General features: G+C 45.6%; 2 protein-coding genes across 2 annotated transcripts; one reads left to right on the top strand and one right to left on the bottom strand.

The window, feature by feature from the left end:
- Window positions 1–3,028: 3,028 nt before the first annotated feature.
- Window positions 3,029–24,591, bottom strand: LOC115183295 (mitochondrial inner membrane protease subunit 1). Its single transcript, XM_029744626.1, has 6 exons — window positions 24,521–24,591; window positions 11,923–12,035; window positions 11,746–11,834; window positions 11,462–11,588; window positions 4,901–5,011; window positions 3,029–3,169 (listed from the first exon to the last, which is right to left on the bottom strand). The coding sequence occupies exons 2-6, from the start codon at window positions 12,025–12,027 to the stop codon at window positions 3,098–3,100; spliced, it is 504 nt and encodes a 167-aa protein (XP_029600486.1). The 5' UTR covers window positions 12,028–12,035; window positions 24,521–24,591; the 3' UTR covers window positions 3,029–3,097.
- LOC115183293 (basic salivary proline-rich protein 1-like) lies at window positions 15,010–19,755 on the top strand. The gene is made up of 2 exons (XM_029744623.1): window positions 15,010–15,105; window positions 19,219–19,755. Exons 1-2 carry the CDS (start codon window positions 15,010–15,012, stop codon window positions 19,753–19,755), a joined length of 633 nt encoding a protein of 210 aa, XP_029600483.1.
- Window positions 24,592–24,627: the final 36 nt, after the last annotated feature.

The raw sequence follows: 24,627 nt of genomic DNA on the forward strand, positions 1-24,627 counted from the left end.
TTGCTTGTGCAGCAGATCACAGTGCTATTCTCCCTCTAGTCCTCAAGCTGCCGAAGGACAGTGAGCTCCCTCTATGGAGCACTAGGTTATGAAAATATAAACAGATTCCCTGTGTCAGCATTTCACTTGGACACTGGCACTGTGTTGACACACAGCAGATGAAGTTAAGATAGGAAAAATAGATGTGCTTCAAGCCAAACCCTCTCTGCTACTGTAAATAAAACATGTATACACACACATATGCAAATGATGTCACGCACACAAACACACGAGCGGCCCTCCCAGGAGGCACGATCACACTCAGGCAGAGAATTCACTGTCACAGAAAGCCAGTTTCTGACCCTACATCCCCGCCAGACAGATGAGGCAGCTGGACAGGGACGGGCAGCCGTCTGGCCCTCACAGCCCCCGGGGAACTGTGAGGAGGAGGCCCTCTCTCTTCTGGAGAGTGACCAGCTGAGCTGCTTTACTAGGTGTATGAGAACGCCGTCATGTCCTTAGGTCAGGGCTGTCTAAGCAGGATAAACAGTGGGCTTTGAACTACTGCTGAAGAAGGCCTTGTGGAGGAGCCAGCCCAGTAAGACAGTCTTTACACTGGTGTCATAAAAATCCTGGTTGACTGACAGTTGGGCTACATGCAGTCCTAGTTCACCTCTTGACAAACCAAATAATTGTTGTTGAGGAAAATGTGTTTAATAATATATTTGGCTGCATTATGATAAATAGGTACATTTGTACTGCGGAACATATAGTGCATTCGGAAAGTATTCAGACCCCTTGATGTTTTCCACATTTTGTTACGTTACAGCCTCATTCTTAAACGGATAAAAAAATTAAATACTCAATCTACACACAATACCCCATTATGACAAAGCGAACACAGGTTTTTAGAAATGTTTGCTAAATAATAAAAAATAAAAAACAGAAATACCTCCATATACATATACCTTCTTTACATAAGTATTCAGACCCATTGCTATTGGACTCAAAACTGAGCTCAGGTGCATTCTGTTTCCATTGATCATCTTTGAGATGTTTCTACAACTTGATTGGAGTCTACCTGTGGTAAATTCAATTGATTAGACAGGATTTGGAAAGGCACACATCTGTCTATATAAGGTCCCACATTTGACAATGCTGTAGCATCATGCTGTGGGGATGTTTTTCAGTGGCAGGGACTGGGAGACTAGTCAGGATCGAGGGAAAGATGAACGGAGCAAAGTACAGAGAGATCCTTGATGAAAACCTGCTCCAGAGTGCTCAGGACCTCAGACTGGGGTGAAGGTTCACCTTCCAACAGGACAACAGCCCTAAATATACAGCCAATACAAAGCAGGAGTGGCTTTGTGACAAATCTCTGAATGTCCTTGAGTGGCCCAGCCAGAGCCCGGACTTGAACCCGAGCGGACATCTCTGGAGAGACCTGAAAATAGCTGTGCAGCAACGCTCCCCATCCAACCTGACAGAGCTTGAGAGGATCTGCAGAGAAGAATGGGAGAAACTCCCCAAATACAGATGTGCCAAGCTTGTAGCGTCATACCCAAGAATTGAGGCTGTAATTACTACCAAAGGTGCTTCAACAAAGTACTGAGTAAATGGTCTGAAAACGTATGTAACCGATGTGAAATGGCTAGTTAGTTAGCGGTGGTGCGCGCTAATAGCATTTCAATCGGTGACGTCACTCGCTCTGAGACTCGAAGTAGGGTTTCCCCTTGCGTTGTAAGGGCCGCGGCTTTTGTGGCGCGATGGGTAACGGTGCTTCGTGGGGTGTCCTTTGTTGATGTGTGCAAGGATCCCTGGTTCGAGCCCGGGTTGGGGCGAAGAGAAGGACGGAACCTACACTGTTACACTTACATAAATGTGATATGTTTTTTTATTTTTAATACATTTGCAAACATTTCTAAAAACCTGTTTTGAGGAGGAAAAACACCAATTTAATACATTTTTTGAATAAGGCTATAACGTAACAAAATGTGGAAAAAGTTAAGGGATCTCAGTACTTCCTGAATGCACTGTATGCAGTCATATTTTCAGCGGCTGATGGAGTCCACTTTGTGCTGGTGGACTGGACATGTTATAGGTTTGATATTAAAGATATTTTGTGTATTTGCAGTTGACCCTGAAAACTTGTCACACAGATTGCAAAGCATTCCCAAAAATGCCAAACATCCCTCTTCCTCCCCACATCAATTGAAGAGTAGTGTAGAGTGTATACACTACCTATTCAGTTGTGAGCTTTGCCTTACTAAGTGCTTATAAATATTGAATGGCTAAATGGGAAATGTTAACATTTGTCCAATTGCCTTGTTGGCCCAATGAAATATTAATCAGCAAGAAAAGCTTTTGTTTTACCACAACAGTGAGAAAAGGTAAACCTGAAATGAATAACACTTTTTTGCATCCCTTTGTAGATGTTGAGCTTCTTTGATCCTTCTTGATCCCCATTTTCCATGTCTGTCAGGGATGATACATACAGCACGCCCTGCATTGTGGGCCAGTCAATTATACATGTAGAGATTCTAAAAGTAGGGATCTCAGGTCTACAGTGGCAGAAGATGTCAAATCCAGGACAATTCAACTGATTTAAATGAATGGCCTCTACTTCAGGATGCTGGATTTCAGCTATTCACTGTAATCTGATGAGTTAGCTGGGTCAGAGATGATTTCTTCTGTCATCCCAAGAAATTAACTTAGTCCAAAATCCTATCAAAGTGGAGCGTGAGAGCAACAACTCTCTCCTTCTTCTCCTCCCTCCCTCCCTCTCTCTCTCTCTCTCTCTCTCTCTCTCCTCCCCTCCTCTACCACTAGCAGCTCCACAGAGGCACAGTTTACCTCCCTCCTCACGTGATGCTGTTCCTACAGAGCAGGGTGCTGCTCCTGCCAACACACTGGAACCCCCAGATCACTATGCCTGGTACGTTATCAACCTGCAGATCAACTATTCATGGATTTTCACATTTGACTCAAACATACCCTACAATTCAACCCAAATTAACTCAAAAATGGTCAGTCAAATTGAAGGACAAAATTCTTCATGATAAATACGCCTTTATTTAGAAAATATTACAAAATGATGCATGTACACAGATCAGTAGACTCAGTCACTCCTTTTTACGACTCGTCCTGTGGGACTTTGGTTGAGGGCACCAACATGATGTAGAGGCCAGAGCTGGAAAGAGAGAAAAACACCAAAACAAACAAAGGAGAAGGAGAAGACAGAAGATGTTGGGTTAAAAGGGTAATAGGACTCTCATAAAAGAAGAACAAACAACATTTATCCGTTACATAATGTGTTTATCATGACTATTCCAACATCCTCACTTCCTGGATACGCTTGGTAACGTGGATTTTAATGATGTATGCGACTTCATAAAACCGTCGTCAAGTCTCGTCATTGGGCCCGCAGCGGACGGCTGCTGTCCAGTCAAACGGACAGAAGGTTGGCTGACCTGTTTCCAGGGTCATGGTTGCTATGACATCCAGTGACATGACAACACAGCAGAATGGACAGCTAGACAATAGGTTGCCCAGGCCTTGGTCTACGAGACAGATCTGCCTTGAACTTCCAACTTGTTTGAGTGTTTGCATTTACTCAACTTGCCACAGAATGGGGAATAAGGAATATTTGGAATCCAGGCAAAGCACCAGTAAACCTACAATCAATTTCAGTGCAAGGCATTTCATATTTCATCACGGCCATGGTCAAAGTCAAAAAGAGGCTGTGATATCATAAAAGTGGCACAGATTTCTCTTTATACAGACCAGAGCATTCTACTAACTCTTTACGCAGACCAGAGCATTCTACTAACTCTTAATACAGACCAGAGCATTCTACTAACTCTTCATACAGAACATTAAACTAACTCTTTATACAGACCAGAGCATTCTACTAACTCTTCATACAGAACATTAAACTAACTCTTTATGCAGACCAGAGCATTCTACTAACTCTTTACGCAGACCAGAGCATTCTACTAACTCTTCATGCAGACCAGAGCATTAAACTAAGTTTTTATACAGACCAGTGCATTCTACTAACTCTTTATACAGACCAGTGCATTCTACTAACTCTTTATACAGACCAGTGCATTCTACTAACTCTTTATACAGACCAGAGCATTAAACTAAGTCTTTATACAGACCATTCTACTAACTCTTAATACAGACCAGAGCATTCTACTAACTCTTAATACAGACCAGAGCATTCTACTAACTCTTAATACAGACCAGAGCATTCTACTAACTCTTAATACAGACCAGAGCATTCTACTAACTCTTAATACAGACCAGAGCATTCTACTAACTCTTCATACAGAACATTAAACTAACTCTTTATGCAGACCAGAGCATTCTACTAACTCTTTATGCAGACCAGAGCATTCTACTAACTCTTTACGCAGACCAGAGCATTCTACTAACTCTTCATGCAGACCAGTGCATTCTACTAACTCTTTATACAGACCAGTGCATTCTACTAACTCTTTATACAGACCAGAGCATTAAACTAAGTCTTTATACAGACCATTCTACTAAGTCTTTATACAGACCATTCTACTAACTCTTAATACAGACCAGAGCATTCTACTAACTCTTAATACAGACCAGAGCATTCTACTAACTCTTAATACAGACCAGAGCATTATACTAACTCTTTATACAGACCATTATACTAACTCTTTATACAGACCATTATACTAACTCTTTATACAGACCATTATACTAACTCTTTATACAGACCATTATACTAACTCTTTATACAGACCATTATACTAACTCTTTATACAGACCATTATACTAACTCTTTATACAGACCATTATACTAACTCTTTATACAGACCATTATACTAACTCTAAAGGTTCAAATGAATGTGAGCAGGGTCGGCGATGTTGCCCTCCTTACCTTTAAGCAGACACGACCTCGTATCAGGGCATAGGGAACTGGGCCGTAGCTCCTGGAGTCTGTGGAATTCCTAAGATTATCCCCTTCCAGCCACACGTGCCCTTTTGGAACCTAGACACACACCCACGGCAAGACACACACCCACGGCATGACACAGACCCACGGCATGACACACACCCACGGCATGACACGGGAAAAAACACAACGATAGAAAATATTGAATTTGTTCCACGATGACTGCAACAGCCAGCTATACTGTAAACAACACCATTCCCTGACCTAGCTTTTAAACTTTGTTTACATGAAGGAGTGAGACACTACAGAGCTAGCACCCTTCACCCACCATTATGTAAAGAGAGCCCACCTCAGCCGCCTCACCCCCTACCTTCCCTCACCCCAACTTAACATCACCCCCTGGTCTGTCATCCTTTAACCCCGGACGTTCATAGGAGCAAGGGGTCATGGGTAACGGGGCAGAGGGATTTAGTGGGACTTCAAAAGAGGCCATTAGGCTGTTGGCTGAGATCTAACCCCCTCTTACCAAGGGAGATATAGAGAGGGGAGAGAGAGAGAGGGGAGAGAGAGAGAGAGAGGCCAGGGCTGAAGCTTTTCAGTCAGAATCGTCCAAGGGTCTCCACTAGTGAGGCCCGAGCTGCCAGTGGGGCGGCCAATCGGAGCGAGCGCTAATCCACAGTGACACCAATTATGATTAATCTCATCACTTTACTAGTGTAATCTTGTCAAGGCCCTAATTAAGTTCCTCGTCCCTCCTATATGTGAAGACAGGATCAACAACACATTATATTGTCATAATGGGCATCACAATCTGCAACTCTATGTTTGTGTTGCCTAACTTTTTAATGGACAAAGTCTTGGGGAGAAAGGAGAGGGAGATGAAATCAGATGAGAATATTATCAGAACAGAGTCTTGGGGAGAAAGGAGAGGGAGATGAAATCAGATGAGAATATTATCAGAACAGAGTCTTGGGGAGAAAGGAGAGGGAGATGAAATCAGATGAGAATATTATCAGAACAGAGTCTTGGGGAGAAAGGAGAGGGAGATGAAATCAGATGAGAATATTATCAGAACAGAGTCTTGGGGAGAAAGGAGAGGGAGATGAAATCAGATGAGAATATTATCAGAACAGAGTCTTGGGGAGAAAGGAGAGGGAGATGAAATCAGATGAGAATATTATCAGAACAGAGTCTTGGGGAGAAAGGAGAGGGAGATGAAATCAGATGAGAATATTATCAGAACAGAGGGTGGAGGAGACACAAACACTTGTCTTGATTCCAATTGTGCGCGTCCATCGTATCGCAATCGTCCCAACATCCAGAATAATTATGCAGTATTAACCTATGCATTGTGTTGCGGTTCATATTCCATAGATGAGCTGACACTAATCGTGATGCAGTGACATATTGACCTAACACGAGGTAAACAACTCGGCCCCCGAGAACAACGATGACACAAACAAATGTCACTAAAAGAGTCATCTGAGAAGCATATGTCAGCCTGCTGCATTCCCACCATTACCCCTCAGTAGCATGGCAACATATGGCCGCTCCCAAGGACACGGGAACCAGAGAGGAACGCCGGCGCCATTTGTCATCTGCTGGACCATAAGCCCCTGCTATGCTCCAGCCTCAGCCTCCATCTTAGACTGACTCACTGCCTTTGTCCTGCTCAGAAAGGTCAGAGGTGTGATATCATCAACACAACCCTGTCGGTAGGCACGCTCATCTATGTTTTAGGAGACACAAAAGGGGCGGCTGCTTGAACACAGGTTCAGACTACATCTGGGTTCAAAGCAGGTTCAAGTCTCCATAGAAACACATGACAATGTCGTTATTGAAAGTGCTTTTTAGTCTAGCAGAAGGTCTAATCTGAGTCCATTACACTGCCTCAGAGTTTAGCAAACACTTTAATACTAGGTAGGATACATTAGTGGTGGTCAACGTTTAGGGCCCATGGAGTGAAGGTTTGGAGGAACTCTACCTAACTAATCCAACATAAAGGTATAGGTCAACTCTATTCAGGATCTAGACTCCATTCTGTCCACTACTAACAAGGTCAATCAATTTAGATCTATCTGCTGCGGGTCAATCAAGAGTGATCAACAAATACACAGACACACAAACACCAAAGCTCTGATTGATTCGGCGCATCAAACTAATGACCCTGTAGAGAACATTCCACAGACAGGGCACCGCAAATTAACTTCTCTGAAATCTATAGTTAGATTTATTTACCACTAATGAACTGGTAATTCATTGGTTATTGTTAAAAGGCCTGTAAAAGGCCTGTGAAAGCTGATCTGCCACGTGTGGCTCAGTTGGTAGAGCACGGTGCTGGCACCGACAGGGTTGTGGGTTCGATTCCCTGGGCCACCCATACGTTTAAATGTATGCATGCATGACTGTAAGCCGCTTTGGATAAAAGCGTCTGCTAAATGCCATATATGATTATTCCAGTATATTATGATGTGGTGAAAGACAGAGGGTTTACACATCACCTTGCAGGTTAACACATGTCAGAAACATACACTTTATTATGAATGACAGGGTGTAAAGAGAGGTGAGACTATCATTTGTAGAAACGGATGTCTCTGACGTTCTCCTCTTGAACCCTAACTTAACCAGAGGGTAGAACGAACCTCCCCTTTCATTTTACCTGCACCGGATGTTCAAATGGATCCTTGTTATTACCTAGGGGTATGATACCTGGGTATGGTTAGAGTGTTGGACTAGTAACCGAAAGGTTGCAAGATCGAATCCCCGAGCTGACAAGGTAAAAATCTGCCGTTCTGCCCCTGAACAAGGCAGTTAACCCACTGTTCCTAGGCCGTCATTGAAAATAAGAATTTGTTCTTAACTGACTTGCCTAGTTAAATAAATCAAAAATACTGGAGGTAGTGGAAGGAGGTAGACATGTTTAAATTCTGTCCCCCGTCATAGTTGGTGGAACTCTTCTTCCGCAGGCCATCGTAACCACAGCAGTATCTGAAAACTCATTTATGGATCACACACCAGTGTTGAGTGAAGGTAGAGAGGAGGATGTCAAGGATAAGCACCTGCATGATTGACAGGCAGAGAAGCAAACACTTCTCATGAACTGTTTACCTACTTCTCCATGACACTAAGCCCTGAGTCTGACATGCCCTCTCCCAACTCCCTACACTGAGTCACCAGAACAGAATGAGAGCGCTCAGTCAAAGCATAATCAACAGGCATTGTTACTTTTCACAACACACTTCCAGCCAGCCCAGTCATCCAGTCAGGCTGTGTGCCCAGCTTGGGTTTAGGGTTGAGTGGCGTATCTTAGCTCAGCCTGGCGGCTGTGTTGTGATGGGACTCTGTTCTGAGGGAGGGATGGAACCTGAGGGAGTGATGGAACCTGTTCTGTGGTTGGGTGGTTGAAGGGGTGGGGGCGAGGCTATGTGTACCTGTCAGAGACGTGTCAAGGTGGGAAAGCTGAGCTCACCTGGATAGTGAAGTCTGCCGTTCAACAGCCTGGTCTGGCCTCACCCTGCTCCGCTCATTAAGCTAACATGATTGAGGTACAGTGCTGTTTAACCTGTCTGGGCTAGGGGGCAGTATTTTCACGGCCGGATAAAAAAAACGTACCCGATTTAAACTGGTTACTACTCTTGCCCAGAAACGAGAATATGCATATTATTAGATTTGGATAGAAAACACTCTGAAGTTTCTAAAACTGTTTGAATGGTGCCTGTGAGTATAACAGAACTCATATGGCAGGCAAAAACCTGAGAAAATTCCAAGCAGGAAGTGACCTGTCTGAGAATTTGTAGTTCTTTTGATTCTTTATCGAAACTACAGTATCTGTGGGGTTACGTGCACTTTCTAAGGCTTCCATTGGCTCTCTAAAGCCTTCAGAACGCGCCTTGAGGCGTCTCTGGGCAGAGTATAGTAGCTCAGTTTCTCAGTGGTCTGCCTGGTGACAAAGAGATTGCATATGCGCATTCACGCGACCACGCTGTTTTTTCTTTTCCTCTTTGAATGAATACACCATTGTACGGTTGGAATATTATCGCTATTTTACGAGAAAAATACCATAAAAATGTATTTTAAACAGCGTTTGACATGCTAAGTACGGTAATGGAACATTTAGAATTTTTTGGTCTCGAAATGCACTCGCGCATTACCCTTTGGATAGTGACCTGAACGCACGAACAAAACGGAGGTATTTGGACATAACTATGGATTATTTGGAACAAAAAGAACATTTCTTGTGGAAGTAGCAGTCCTGGGAGTGCATTCTGACGAAGATCAACAAAGGTAATACAATTTTTCTAATACTAATTCTGAGTTTAGTGTGCCCCGAACTTGGCGGGTGTGAAAATAGCTAGCCGTGATGGCTGAGCTATGTACTCAGACTATTGCAAAATGTGCTTTCGCCGAAAAACTATTTTAAAATCTGACATAGCAATTGCATAAAGGAGTTCTGTATTTATAATTCTTAAAATAATTGTTATGTATTTTGTCAACGTTTATGATGAGTAATTTAGTAAATTCACCGGAAGTTTTCGGTGGGAATACATTTTCTGAACATCACATGCCAATGTAAAAAGCTGTTTTTGATATAAATGTGAACTTGATTGAACAAAACATGCATGTATTGGATAACATAATGTCCTAGGAGTGTCATCTGATGAAGATCAAAGGTTAGTGCTTCATTTAGCTGTGTTTTGGGTTTTTGTGACATATATGCTTGCTTGGAAAATGGCTGTGTGATTATTTTTGGCTATGTACTTTCCTAACATAATCTAATGTTTTGCTTTCGCCGTAAAGCCTTTTTGAAATCGGACAATGTGGTTAGATTAACGAGAGTCTTCTCTTTAAAATGGTGTAAAATAGTCGTATGTTTGAAAAATTGAAATGATTGCATTTTTGAGGTTTTTGTATTTCGCGCCACGCTGTTCCACTGGCTGTTGAATAGAGTGGGACGGTCATGTCCCACCTAGCCCAGAGAGGTTAAGGCCTCACCCTGCTCCGCTCATTAAGCTAACATGATTGAGGTACAGTGCTGTTTAATGCCTCACCCTGCTCTGATCATTAGACTAATATCATTGAGGTACAGTGTTTTGTCTAACATGGAGGGAATAGCTTTAGACTCTGAAGGCTCTCTCTCTCACTCCCCCTCTGTCTCTCTCATCTCTCTCAAAGACACCCACCATCATATCATGGATCAAATGTCTTTGTTGTGACAATGCATCAGACATACTGTAGGAAAGACTCCTAAGAGGTGACAAGCCAATTTGTCCATCTCCTCATCATCAATGTGGGAGGAAAGAACCTGCCTGCCTGTCAGAAGAAAGAGGAGGTGAGGACAGGCTCTCATATAGTACACAAACAAAAACACACACGCCTAACGTCTAGGTGCATGGTGGGATGCCTTATGTCACACAAGGCTTCTATTTCATTAACACCACAACCAACTGTGTTGACAGACATTTTGGTGTGTGTTTTGACGGGGGAAATCCTACAGAGATTGGTCTGGTCTTATTCATTGTTGACCCATGTCTTGCACTGAGACACATTTCAGAGGTACAGATCTGCCATCTTAATTTGACCAGTTTCTCACAGCAGGGAAATAATCTTGCAGTATCAGGAAATGTGAATTATTATGTGGATTATTATTATTATTATGGACATTTTTCTGATATTTTAAAGTGTGAATTACAAACATTAGAATACATTTTAAAACTTGAATACACAACATGTATGCATTTTCTGCGACAACAGAGTGATCCAATTAAGAGAGTACATCTGTAGGCTGAGACCTTTGACCAACACATGTGTAGAGATTAAACCTGTTCTGCAGCAACCAGTTCAATATAGCTTTACTGCCTGTGTGTAGAGATGAAACCTGTTCCCAGAGGAAAATTAGTTTCTTTCATTTCCTGGATGACACCAGCACATCCTGTGTGTGGTTACATTCCCCTATACCTCCACTGTTCATGTGCGAGTGTGTGTACACACACACACACACAACACAAACACCTCAGCCCACCCATCAACCTGTCCACTCGGTTGGCACTAACTCTAACAGGCTTCAGAGAGATTGGTAGGCTGAGCGGTAGGCTGAGCGGTGGCTGAGGGCGGCGTGGCCGGGGGAGAGCAGTAATAAGAATGCAATGACAGTGGTTCCACAACAACCACGACTCTGAGGAAATGCAGTCGCTGTCAAAGCATGATATTTGGACTGACGACACAAGATGGATGTGCATGGTCTAGAATGTAAACACCCAGAACACACTGGGATTGAGTTGAAGACACAGGGGTTTGGCTACTTATGAAGATGATTTACTGAAATGAGAGACTATCTGAAAGACAACATGAAGTGTCTTGACAAGGCTTAATCATTCATCCAGAATGTATTGCTTTACTGGCTCATTTCAAGCCCTCGTCTGAAACTCTTCTCTAGGTTGTTGTAAATGTGCTCTCAATACTCTTACCTGGTAAACTAAAGGTAGAATACTGTACATGTGGCTGAGAGTCCTGGAGAGTCCTGGGGCATGACTGCTGATGAATACTTACGTATTGGTGGGTCTTGAAGATATCCGAGGGGCCACTGGTACAGACTTTGTCTCCCTCCAAACCGATGACTCTTTTACAGACGTTCATATGTGGATCAAACGGACTCTTAGCGATGACTATATCACCACTGAAGACAGAGAAGACAGGATCCATGGGGTGTGATGTCATTGACAGACATTAGGGAGAACATCAAGGGGTTACGGTGCAAAAAGCCACCACTTAGGGTAAGCTACGTTTCGCTTTACCAACTTTGAGAATTTCAAATTGAAAACTAAAAAACTCACTTCTCGATTCTGCAGAGATGGCGACTCAACCGTTCTGAGAAGACAACGTCGTGGCTTGTGATGGTGGGCTCCATAGAAGGACCAGAGCACTGTGGGTAAATTCACAGACATTAACATTGAAGTTGTTACTCGGGAATTCACAGACCATGGCCACAGAGGGAAAAGTATCCTACACACCGCAACAAACTCTCCGATGTACTCAAAGGCACAGTGGGCGATGCAGCCGTACTGGATGGTGTATCCCACGAAGCCCAGGGTCTTCCCCAGCGCACTGCGGAACATCTCACCACCTACACAAACACAACACACATCATTACAGCGCTTCATTCAGGGGACAGAGAGGTGAGGGGTGAGCTGTCACTGCAGCTAGTCTATTAACAGCTCTAGGAGCAGTGTGCAGCGGAGACTAGTGTCACACTCCCTGGTGTTTCATTCTCAGGGGCTCTACAGCCTGTTGACACCACAGAACCAGCCTAACCTTTGACCCTGTGTGAGATTGACCAATCGACACCTTGCAGGGGACGGACAAACATACCAGCCTAGCAGCTTCATACGAGCATCAGTCCCTAACACTGCCCTCCCTGCACCAGCCATGCTGACCAGGGTCTTCAGTTCAGCTTCATACGAGCATCAGTCCCTAACACTGCCCTCCCTGCATCAGCCATGCTGACCAGGGTCTTCAGTACAGCTCCATACGAGCATCAGTCCCTAACACTGCCCTCCCTGCACCAGCCATGCTGACCAGGGTCTTCAGTTCAGCTTCATACGAGCATCAGTCCCTAACACTGCCCTCCCTGCATCAGCCATGCTGACCAGGGTCTTCAGTACAGCTCCATACGAGCATCAGTCCCTAACACTGCCCTCCCTGCATCAGCCATGCTGACCAGGGTCTTCAGTACAGCTTCATACGAGCATCAGTCCTCTAACACTGCCCTCCCTGCATCAGCCATGCTGACCAGGGTCTTCAGGACAGTTATCCAGTTCTGTGGGAGCCATGGAAATGGAACAAGTGATCTTTGTTGACTGCCACACACACACACACACACACACACACACACACGGTAACAGATAACAGTGTGTCATCTGAACAAACACTGCAGCACAACTCAGGGTATTGACTTTTACTCAGAACACAACCTGCCGGATGGGGAGAGAGTGACTCAATCTTTACACACACGGTCAACACACACGCAAAAAAACTGAAATATCCTTTTTTTTCCAACATAAGGGACATTTCAAAGGAAACATCAACTGCATAATAAAAGGTATGGTAGAGATAATACATCTAATTTTCCCCCCAAAAAATATAGCCTTGCTCTAGCCCTGGTGAGAATGACTTCCATATACACTACCATTCAACAGTTTGGGGTCACTTAGAAATGCCCTTGTTTTTGAAAGAAAAGCACATTTCTTTCTGTGCTGAAAAGCACAGATACTCAACTAGTCTAAAGAAGGCCAGTTTCATTGCTTCTTTAATCAGAACAACAGTTTATAGCTGTGCTAACATAATTGCAAAAGGGTTTTCTAATGATCATTTAGCCTTTAAAAATGACAAACTTGGATTAGCTGACACAACGTGCCATTGGAATACAGGAGTGATGGTTGCTGAAAATGGGCCTCTGTACGCCTATGTAGATATTCCATAAAAATAATCTGCCGTTTCCAGCTTCAATAGTCATTTACAACATTAACAATGTCTACACTGTATTTCTGATCAATTTGATGCTTTTCTTTCAAAAACAAGGACATTTCTAAGTGACCCCACACTTTTGAACGGTAGTGTTGATCCTGATGGAGGGATTACAAAGTAGGCTACACAGCCAGTAGACTATGTTCCGGGGAGGGTTTAGAGGTGTACGTGTTCCGGGGAGGGTTTAGAGGTGTACGTGTTCCGGGGAGGGTTTAGAGGTGTACGTGTTCCGGGGAGGGTTTAGAGGTGTACGTGTTCCGGGGAGGGTTTAGAGGTGTACGTGTTCCGGGGAGGGTTTAGAGGTGTACGTGTTCCGGGGAGGGTTTAGAGGTGTACGTGTTCCGGGGAGGGTTTAGAGGTGTACGTGTTCCGGGGAGGGTTTAGAGGTGTACGTGTTCCGGGGAGGGTTTAGAGGTGTACGTGTTCCGGGGAGGGTTTAGAGGTGTACGTGTTCTGGGGAGGGTTTAGAGGTGTAGGCTACATTATAGAGCATATCACACCTGCCTATATTCAGACACCATACTTTTGGTTTAGGACTCTGTCCTGCAAGACCACCACAGGGTAATGAATTCCTCTCTTTCTCTCTATTCATCCCTCTTTCTCTCCATGTCTCACATCCCACCCATAGCATTATTAACCAAAGCTAGCAGAGCGGAAACCAAAGCCCCAAATCCTCAGAGCTCTGGGAATGACTTCCCAAAGATGGACACGGATTAGACCCCCGCGTCCTGTACCCCGTCCCTCCCTCTGTCCCCCACAATCCCCAGGTCCCCAACAGACCGAGTGTCAGGTGGCTCTCCCTGCGCCCGCGAAAGGCGTTACCCCTAATCCCATTACTCTGTCCTTTCAACACACACACACACACCACTACAAGATACTCTTCTCTCACCTCTCACCCAAAATACAAACGGAATCCATATCCTGTTGCTGATATCGCTCCACCCCATCCACCTTTCACGCCTACTGCCTATAACCCTGCTGCCTATACCCCGACATCCTGCTCATATACCCCTGCCTATACCCCGACATCCTGCTCATATACCCCTGCCTATACCCCGACATCCTGCTCATATACCCCTGCCTCTATCCCTACATCCTGCTCATATACCCCTGCCTCTATCCCTACATCCTGCTCATATACCCCTGCCTCTATCCCTACATCCTGGTCATATACCCCTGCCTCTATCCCTACATCCTGGTCATATACCCCTGCCTATACCCCGACATCCTGGTCATATACCCCTGCCTCTATCCCTACAACCTGCTCATATACCCCTGCCTCTATCCCTACATCCTGGTCATATACCCCTGTCTCTATCCCTACATCCTGGTCATATACCCCTGTCTCTATCCCTACATCCTGGTCATATACCCCTGCCTCTATCCCTACATCCTGGTCATATACCCCTGCCTCTATCCATACATCCTGGTCATATACCCCTGCCTCTATCCCTACATCCTGGTCATGCTTCATCCCTCCACCCTGACATGTCTTTACCTCTACACTAGGAGTCCTGGAATAATCTGTGGTGAATGTGTGTGACTTGTCTCTCGATGTGTGTCACTGTGAAAATATGCTCTTATTGGAGGAAAGAGAAAAGGGTCTGACAAACAGCAGTGAACCCAGTTGTGTGAACTTCTCTGATCATAGCAGCCCCCTGGTCCTACAGGTCAGTCCAGTCCTACTAGGAACCTAGAGTAGAACTGAATCCTACAGGTCAGTCCAGTCCTACTAGGAACCTAGAGTAGAACTGAATCCTACAGGTCAGTCCAGTCCCACTAGGATCCTAGAGTAGAACTGAATCCTACAGGTCAGCCCAGTCCCACTAGGAACCTAGAGTAGAACTGAATCCTACAGGTCAGTCCAGTCCTACTAGGAACCTAGAGTAGAACTGAATCCTACAGGTCAGTCCAGTCCCACTAGGATCCTAGAGTAGAACTGAATCCTACAGGTCAGTCCAGTCCTACTAGGAACCTAGAGTAGAACTGAATCCTACAGGTCAGTCCAGTCCTACTAGGATCCTAGAGTAGAACTGAATCCTACAGGTCAGTCCAGTCCTACTAGGAACCTAGAGTAGAACTGAATCCTACAGGTCAGCCCAGTCCTACTAGGAACCTAGAGTAGAACTGAATCCTACAGGTCAGTCCAGTCCTACTAGGATCCTAGAGTAGAACTGAATCCTACAGGTCAGTCCAGTCCTACTAGGAACCTAGAGTAGAACTGAATCCTACAGGTCAGCCCAGTCCTACTAGGAACCTAGAGTAGAACTGAATCCTACAGGTCAGTCCAGTCCTACTAGGAACCTAGAGTAGAACTGAATCCTACAGGTCAGCCCAGTCCTACTAGGAACCTAGAGTAGAACTGAATCCTACAGGTCAGCCCAGTCCCACTAGGAACCTAGAGTAGAACTGAATCCTACAGGTCAGCCCAGTCCCACTAGGAACCTAGAGTAGAACTGAATCCTACAGGTCAGCCCAGTCCCACTAGGAACCTAGAGTAGAACTGAATCCTACAGGTCAGTCCAGTCCTACCAGGATCCTAGAGTAGAACTGAATCCTACAGGTCAGTCCAGTCCTACCAGGATCCTAGAGTAGAACTGAATCCTACAGGTCAGCCCAGTCCCACTAGGAACCTAGAGTAGAACTGAATCCTACAGGTCAGCCCAGACCTACTAGGATCCTAGAGTAGAACTGAATCCTACAGGTCAGCCCAGTCCCACTAGGAACCTAGAGTAGAACTGAATCCTACAGGTCAGTCCAGTCCTACCAGGATCCTAGAGTAGAACTGAATCCTACAGGTCAGTTCAGTCCTACCAGGATCCTAGAGTAGAACTGAATCCTACAGGTCAGTCCAGTCCCACTAGGGACCTAGAGTAGAACTGAATCCCACAGGTCAGTCCAGTCCTACTAGGCACCTAGAGTAGAACTAAATCCCACAGGTCAGCCCAGTCCTACTAGGAACCTAGAGTAGAACTGAATCCTACAGGTCAGCCCAGTCCCACTAGGGACCTAGAGTAGAACTGAATCCCACAGGTCAGCCCAGTCCCACTAGGATCCTAGAGTAGAACTGAATACTACAGGTCAGTCCAGTCCCACTAGGGACCTAGAGTAGAACTGAATCCTACAGGTCAGTCCAGTCCTACTAGGAACCTAGAGTAAAACTGAATCCTACAGGTCAGTCCAGTCCTACTAGGAACCTAGAGTAGAACTGAATCCTACAGGTCAGTCCAGTCCAACTAGGAACCTAGAGTAGAACTGAATCCTACAGGTCAGTCCAGTCCTACTAGGAACCTAGAGTAGAACTGAATCCTATAGGTCAGTCCAGTCCAACTAGGAACCTAGAGTAGAACTGAATCCTACAGGTCAGCCCAGTCCCACTAGGGACCTAGAGTAGAACTGAATCCCACAGGTCAGTCCAGTCCTACTAGGAACCTAGAGTAGAACTGAATCCTACAGGTCAGCCCAGTCCCACAGGTCAGTCCAGTCCTACTAGGATCCTAGAGTAGAACTGAATCCTACAGGTCAGCCCAGTCCCACTAGGAACCTAGAGTAGAACTGAATCCTACACGTCAGTCCAGTCCCACTAGGAACCTAGAGTAGAACTGAATCCCACAGGTCAGCAAAGTCCAACTAGGATCCTAGAGTAGAACTGAATCCTACAGGTCAGTCCAGTCCCGCTAGGATCCTAGAGTAGAACTGAATCCCACAGGTCAGTCCAGTCCAACTAGGAACCTAGAGTAGAACTGAATCCTACAGGTCAGCCCAGTCCCACAGGTCAGTCCAGTCCTACAAGGATCCTAGAGTAGAACTGAATCCTACAAGTCAGCCCAGTCCCATTAGGAACCTAGAGTAGAACTGAATCCTACAGGTCAGTCCAGTCCCACTAGGGACCTAGAGTAGAACTGAATCCTACAGGTCAGTCCAGTCCCACTAGGGACCTAGAGTAGAACTGAATCCTACAGGTCAGTCCAGTCCTACCAGGATCCTAGAGTAGAACTGAATCCTACAGGTCAGTCCAGTCCCACTAGGAACCTAGAGTAGAACTGAATCCTACAGGTCAGTCCAGTCCCACTAGGAACCTAGAGTAGAACTGAATCCTACAGGTCAGTCCAGTCCTACTAGGAACCTAGAGTAGAACTGAATCCCACAGGTCAGTCCAGTCCTACTAGGATCCTAGAGTAGAACTGAATCCCACAGGTCAGCCCAGTCCCACTAGGAACCTAGAGTAGAACTGAATCCTACAGGTCAGCCCAGTCCCACTAGGATCCTAGAGTAGAACTGAATCCTACAGGTCAGTCCAGTCCCACTAGGGACCTAGAGTAGAACTGAATCCTACAGGTCAGTCCAGTCCTACTAGGAACCTAGAGTAGAACTGAATCTTACAGGTCAGTCCAGTCCTACTAGGAACCTAGAGTAGAACTGAATCCTACAGGTCAGTCCAGTCCAACTAGGAACCTAGAGTAGAACTGAATCCTACAGGTCAGTCCAGTCCTACTAGGAACCTAGAGTAGAACTGAATCCTACAGGTCAGTCCAGTCCTACTAGGAACCTAGAGTAGAACTGAATCCTACAGGTCAGCCCAGTCCCACTAGGGACCTAGAGTAGAACTGAATCCCACAGGTCAGTCCAGTCCTACTAGGATCCTAGAGTAGAACTGAATCCTACAGGTCAGTCCAGTCCTACTAGGATCCTAGAGTAGAACTGAATCCTACAGGTCAGCCCAGTCCTACTAGGATCCTAGAGTAGAACTGAATCCTACAGGTCAGCCCAGTCCCACTAGGGACCTAGAGTAGAACTGAATCCCACAGGTTAGTCCAGTCCTACTAGGAACCTAGAGTAGAACTGAATCCTACAGGTCAGCCCAGTCCCACAGGTCAGTCCAGTCCTACTAGGATCCTAGAGTAGAACTGAATCCTACAGGTCAGTCCCATCCCACTAGGAACCTAGAGTAGAACTGAATCCTACAGGTCAGTCCAGTCCAACTAGGATCCTAGAGTAGAACTGAATCCCACAGGTCAGTCCAGTCCCACTAGGAACCTAGAGTAGAACTGAATCCTACAGGTCAGCCCAGTCCCACAGGTCAGTCCAGTCCCACTAGGATCCTAGAGTAGAACTGAATCCTACAGGTCAGCCCAGTCCTACTAGGAACCTAGAGTAGAACTGAATCCCACCACCACAGACTAAATCAAGGGCCTTTACCGAGGGCCCTCTGAACACCTATCATGGAGTATCAAGGATCAGAGAACATTTAGGACTATCACAAACACTCAACATCACACAGCCATATCCCTACAGTGTACAATCCCCTATATCCTTCATTATCTCTCCATTTCATCCCTCCATTCCGCTGTGCATTCATCATAGGTAGGGATTAGGGTCTTAACATAATAAGATCACACAGCCAGTGACTGATATCAAGAGAGAGGCCACATGCAGCCACCTGGTTTTATCTGGCAGCCTCTGTCACCCATGGGGTGTGTGTGTTACATTACACAAGGAACTCAAATTGGGATTGAGAATGAGTTGGGACACACCACCAGAGACATCTGATAGGATCTGTACCCCCCGATCCCCCTGGCTGTGGGTCTAGGGCAAACCCCACTAGGCTATCTCCTCCATAATACCCTGCCTGTGTCTTTGGGGTAGCTGTTGACATTCAGCTGGAAATTAAACACTAAGTCTCTGTCTGTTAATCCAGGATTACACACCAAACATGTTCCTGGAAAAACAATGAGTGGTAGCGGCATCTGAGTGGAACCATCTGTGTCAGCCGTCTCCTACAGTCACAGGCTCCCAGAGCCGCCGGCCTTCTACAGGCTCCCAGAGCCGCCGGCCTCCTCCAGTCACATGGCTCCCAGAGCCGCCGGCCTCCTCCAGTCACATGGCTCCCAGAGCCGCCGGCCTCCTCCAGGCTCCCAGAGCCGCCGGCCTCTCCTCCAGTCGCCACCCGCCGGGCCTCCTCCAGTCGCCACCCGCCGGGCCTCCTCCAGTCGCCACCCGCCGGGCCTCCTCCAGTCGCCACCCGCCGGGCCTCCTACAGTCGCCACCCGCCGGGCCTCCTACAGTCGCCACCCGCCGGGCCTCCTACAGTCGCCACCCGCCGGGCCTCCTACAGTCGCCACCCGCCGGGCCTCCTACAGTCGTCACCCGCCGGGCCTCCTACAGTCGTCACCCGCCGGGCCTCCTACAGTCGTCACCCGCCGGGCCTCCTACAGTCACCCGCCGGCCTCCTACAGTCACCCACCGGCCTCCTACAGTCACAGGCTCCCAGCGACAGCGGTCGCGCAACTACAGGGGATCCCAAATCCACCAGTCAATAGAAACGCCCCATTGGGTGTCTTTTACCTCTATGATCACTGCCTGGGGGACAACATTCAGACAATAGTTCAGGAATCACAAGCAGCTGAATTTACATTCAACTTAATTACATTTGTCAACTGTATGATTGTCAAGTGTCAACATGGAGCACAGTTCGACACTAAATACATTCATACAACCAAAACTAGGCCTAAATAGGCCTAGACCAAGGCCTATATCATCATTACCAGTCAGTAAGAGAGGGGCTTCTAACAGAGAGAATAGGGCTAACAGAACCAGCTGGCTGAAGCTCTATTTACATGTTGTGTCATTTAGCAGATGTTCTTAACCAGAGCGACTTACAGTAGTGAGTACATAATACATTTACCTACTGGTCCCCTGTGGGAATCCAACCCACAACCCTGTCGTTGCAAACACCATGCTCTACCAACTGAGCTACACGGGACCCATTGGAATCACTGCCCCTGGTCTCCAAAAGTTATTTTATATAAAAGTCTGTAACGTCTATGTTTTAAATGTATGTCAATTGTAAAGTATTTTTGTCTGTAATGTATTTTTCGTTAGGCCTATGTGTCAGACCACAGGAAGACTAGCTGTCTCTAATGGGGATCTAATAAAATCACAGAAAAAGGTTTCACTCTACGAAGGCAGTCATTATCAAACATGACCAGTCTATTAGGAGCACAAAGGGAGTCCCAATCCAAACAGCCTACAAGGCCCTTGCTCTCTTTACAAGCCTACATTAGGAAAACATGGGCTGAAAGAGGGCTGGGCCACTGGAGGGCTAAGAGGCTTACAGACCCCATGTCAGAGATGGTGCTTCTCCCTGTGGACCCCAGATGGGGAGGGAATGAATCCCACCTCTGATGTCCCCTCTCTGGGCAGCAGAAGGCTGCGGAAGGGTGGGTGCTAAAGCTCGATTTGATCTTATTAATGTGAGTTTTAAAGGGGGACTGACCAGGGATCTGTGTGCAACTATCAGCCCAATCAGAGGTAATCCTACTGATTTAGACACAGACACCTGTCTGGGACCGAGAGTGACAGATGCAAAACAAATCACAAGTCACAGCCTTACAATGTAGCCATCTAGCCCCCCCTCTCCCCTGTTCCTGAACACAGAGATGATTGAACAGACTGATCTGCACATTGCTCTTTTCATTGTTGCTAGCAGCAACCCAGCCGCCAAACAGCTGAGCAGGGTGCCTATTTGAGGAGTCGGAGGCTTAGAGCCAGCAATCAATGGGTCAGCCCAGAGCAAATAACAGTCTAGTGATATGAATACGACTGCTTTGAATTGAAACGGACGTGTCTGGGGCTGCTGGGCCCATGTCCCCATACAATGACACGGAATAGAATACTAGTGACTAATCTTTATTGTATTGGCCGCTGGCTGGTGTGCGCGGTGCTGGGCCGGTGTTGAGAGAGTGGACTGATCTTATCAGGGTCTTGTATTGCTTTCACAATTAGGTCAGTGTTCATGCCAATGACTCAGACACCTCAACAGACTAGAACTAGTCATTATAAATGTTTCACTCGGCATCTGTTGGAAATTCAAAGAAAGCCAAAAATATATACATTTTGAAAAAATTGCTATTGGAAAAAAGTCCTTAAATACAACGTCCTGAAGAAAAACCCTAGCCCCACTAATTGTCCATGTACCCGAAGACCATTACTTTCCTTTCAATGCTACTCAAACAAACATGGAGTACATTGATGGAGATCTGACTTCCCCTCTAGTCACAGCCATTCTATTCCCTCTCCCAGTGACACACAGCTAGCGCTATAGCGGAATAAGACTGGAGAAACCAGAACAATATACAGCGGAAGAGGCTGACATGTTATGACTGCCTGCATTATATGGCACAATCAGATACACTGATGGATAAAACTGATATAATATAAATAATACACAGGGACGGATGACATTCAAAATGGAGGGAAAGAGATGTTATTTTAGAAATCCTGGCGGTCATGTTGATACTACTGCCACACATTGACCTGTAAGGCCACATACAGTAGGCCCCGGGGTTCAACTGGCAATTTAGACGTGATGGAATTATTCACTTTAAAAATGGGTTGATTTAGGCCTCCCGAGTGGCGCAGCGGTCTAAGGCAATGCATCGCAGTGCTAGAGGAGTCACTACAGACACGGGTTCGATTCCGGGCTGTATCACAACCGGCCGTGATCAGGAATCCCATAGGGCGGCACACAATTTGCCCAGTGTCGTCCGGGTTAGGGGAGGGTTTGGCCGGGGGGGGGGCTTTACTTGGCTCATCGTGCTCTAGCGACTACTTATGGCGGGCCGGGCGCCTACAGGCTGACCTCGGTCGTCAGTTGAACTGTGTTTCCTCCGACACATTGGTGCAGTTTGCGGGCGGATGTTAAGAAGCGCAGTTTGGCAGGTCATGTTTCGGAGGACGCATGACTCAACCTTCGCCTCCCGAGCCCTTTGGGGAGTTGCAGTGATGAGACAAGATAAAAAGGGGGTAAAAATAAAATAATAATAATAAGGGGTGATTTTCCCACTGACACTGTCCTCTCCTACAATTCAATAGTGATGAAACTTGACACTATATCCTAACCCCTGGTAATACCCTTATTATTATACATTAAACAGTCAATTATTTTATCGTTTTCATTTTTAGATGTCTCTTAGATCCAGCTTACCTCTTGTGGGTCTTGCACAATGCCCTGTGTTGTCAGTAGAAGGCCTGGCTATATTCCCTGGGTCTCCTGTCAGCCCATGTTTACCTCAAAGCGCTGTCACAACAACAGGACTGCCTCTGCTAAGAGCATTTTGTAAAGTGAGCAGTTGGGCCATCACTTCTAGCCTAGAGCATATCAGCATCCTTACTGAGCTGTAAGTCTCTCTCATCTTAACCCACCACACATACAGCTCCCTATGAGAGGCATGCCTCTTCTCTTGCAGTGCTCATAGAGCTCTCTGGAGTAGGATGAAGTTTCCCATAGACACTGGTCTACAGTTTTACGTTTTCCCTCCTAATGGGTATGGTTACAATTTGGGAAGGTTAGCTGATCCCAGATCGGTGTCTAAGGACAAATTCTACCAGGAGCTACTGTACCTCTGTTTTATAGTATTGGGTCTGTGTGACAGGGAAAGTTAGCTGAGACTCAGTCTGTGTTCCCTCTGCAAGGGGTCAGACCCTGACCGGAGATGACTGGAGTCACAGTATGAGAGAGACAGAGGTTAACAAAGACTAGTCTCCTTCATCAGACTGTCCAACAGCTCCTTGTTTTGACAACACTGAGTCTAATTAGGAAAGTAGCTTGAGAGACAAAGACAAAGGCTAATTTGAAGACTAATGTCAATCCCCAAAACTTCAGCTCAAACTGTGGCCGACTGGATACATATAGCCACTCCTCCCAACCCCACCCCTGTCATGCTAGATTTAACCCCTTCCACCCACCCCACACCTGCTCAGCAAATGAGTGTCTTGTCACAGGCATGATTTCTTTATGTCATGTAGAATAGGAAATTGTGTCAGTTCTACAAATTAGGCTGCATTTATATGTGTAGACATTGCACCCTACTAATTAAGTCTTGGCGTCGCCATGGTTCTGCCCAAGGTCACATGACCAGAAACAAATCTCATTTGCTGGCTGATGTGGCCCTCTGCTTGCTGCCTACTACAGTATCTTTAAGTAGTAAGGTGGTTGTGAACATGATAAACATAATGTCCAATAGTTCAAATAATCACTTTAAGATTAATAAATGGGGGTATAAGGAAGGTTGTGATGTTACACATGCATGTATTTAACTTCATGTAATTTTAGGTTCTTGACCAAATGGCTGTCCAGGCTTCAGTGAGGGTAACCTGGCAAAGGTTTGGAGGGGGAAAATGTATTAAAAATAAATAAATAAATAATTTTAAAAAAATAGTAAACTTTACTAGCTTATGTATCACAAAATACTAGTTGGCATGAGGTCTGAAAGGGGGGACTTTTGGTTTGAGGCTTTGAGCAGCCTCTTTAAAATATAGCCAAGATGAAAGATGGATGAAAGATGACAAAAGAGATTCTTTCTGATGATTAGAACAACATGATTGCAACATGCATTTGGCTGATTTCATAACACATATGATAAAACATAGATCTAAATCTTTGTTAGGCTAGATCAGGACTCTCCAACCCTGTTCCTGGAGAGCTACCCTCCTGTAGGTTTTTGTTTCAACCCCAGTTGCAACTAACCTGGTTTATTAAGCAGCCAATTATTAGAATCAGTTGCGCTAAATTAGGGTTGGAGCGAAAACCTACAGGACGTAGTTCTCCCGATACAGGGTTAGAGAGCCCTGGGCTATATGCAATATTTATGCACATCAAATATTATAGATCTATAAAAGCCTACGTTTGAAGGTCATAGCCTGCTACTTTCTAGTCTAGAATAGTCTACGTGTGTCATTTGAAAGCTAGGTGTCGACCCACATTGCAGACCGATGACCGTATTCCCTAGAATGCAAATGAGCTGGCAGGCTGGGATATTTTATTTCAAATACATTAGTGTAACCCTAATCTAAAGATAAACAAAGCTGTAATCGTTTTGTACGGTTGAAGACTGGGCAAAAAACAAAGGCAACTCACAAACAGAAGCCCATCTATATGTTCGAGTTTCCTATCCAGCAGTTTGTTGTAAATCAGAGTTATGTCTTTATTTCACAGAATCGCAGCTTCCTATTCAGAAAAATAAGTTCACTAAATGTTAATAGACATTTAAAACATATATTTGTCTTATTGGATAATCAACTCACCGCTATCCAGCGCCGACAGCTACGGAAGCTGCCCTCACACATACACGCTATCTAACAACCGCTTCTGTGATTGGTAGCGACTGAGCAATCCCAGCTCTGATTGGGTT

This window comes from Salmo trutta, unplaced genomic scaffold, assembly GCF_901001165.1.
Source record: "Salmo trutta unplaced genomic scaffold, fSalTru1.1, whole genome shotgun sequence".
Taxonomy (NCBI): Eukaryota; Metazoa; Chordata; class Actinopteri; order Salmoniformes; family Salmonidae; genus Salmo; species Salmo trutta.

Coding starts and splice junctions, on each gene's coding strand:
- LOC115183293 (XM_029744623.1), top strand. CDS start 15,010: ATGCTCTTATTGGAGGAAAGAGAAAAGGGTCTGACAAACAGCAGTGAA. Junction 15,106..19,218: donor GCAGCCCCCTGGTCCTACAG/GTCAGTCCAGTC, acceptor CGTCTCCTACAG/TCACAGGCTCCCAGAGCCGC.
- LOC115183295 (XM_029744626.1), bottom strand. CDS start 12,027: ATGTTCCGCAGTGCGCTGGGGAAGACCCTGGGCTTCGTGGGATACACC. Junction 11,835..11,922: donor ACATCGGAGAGTTTGTTGCG/GTGTGTAGGATA, acceptor ATTTACCCACAG/TGCTCTGGTCCTTCTATGGA. Junction 11,589..11,745: donor CATCTCTGCAGAATCGAGAA/GTGAGTTTTTTA, acceptor CTCTGTCTTCAG/TGGTGATATAGTCATCGCTA.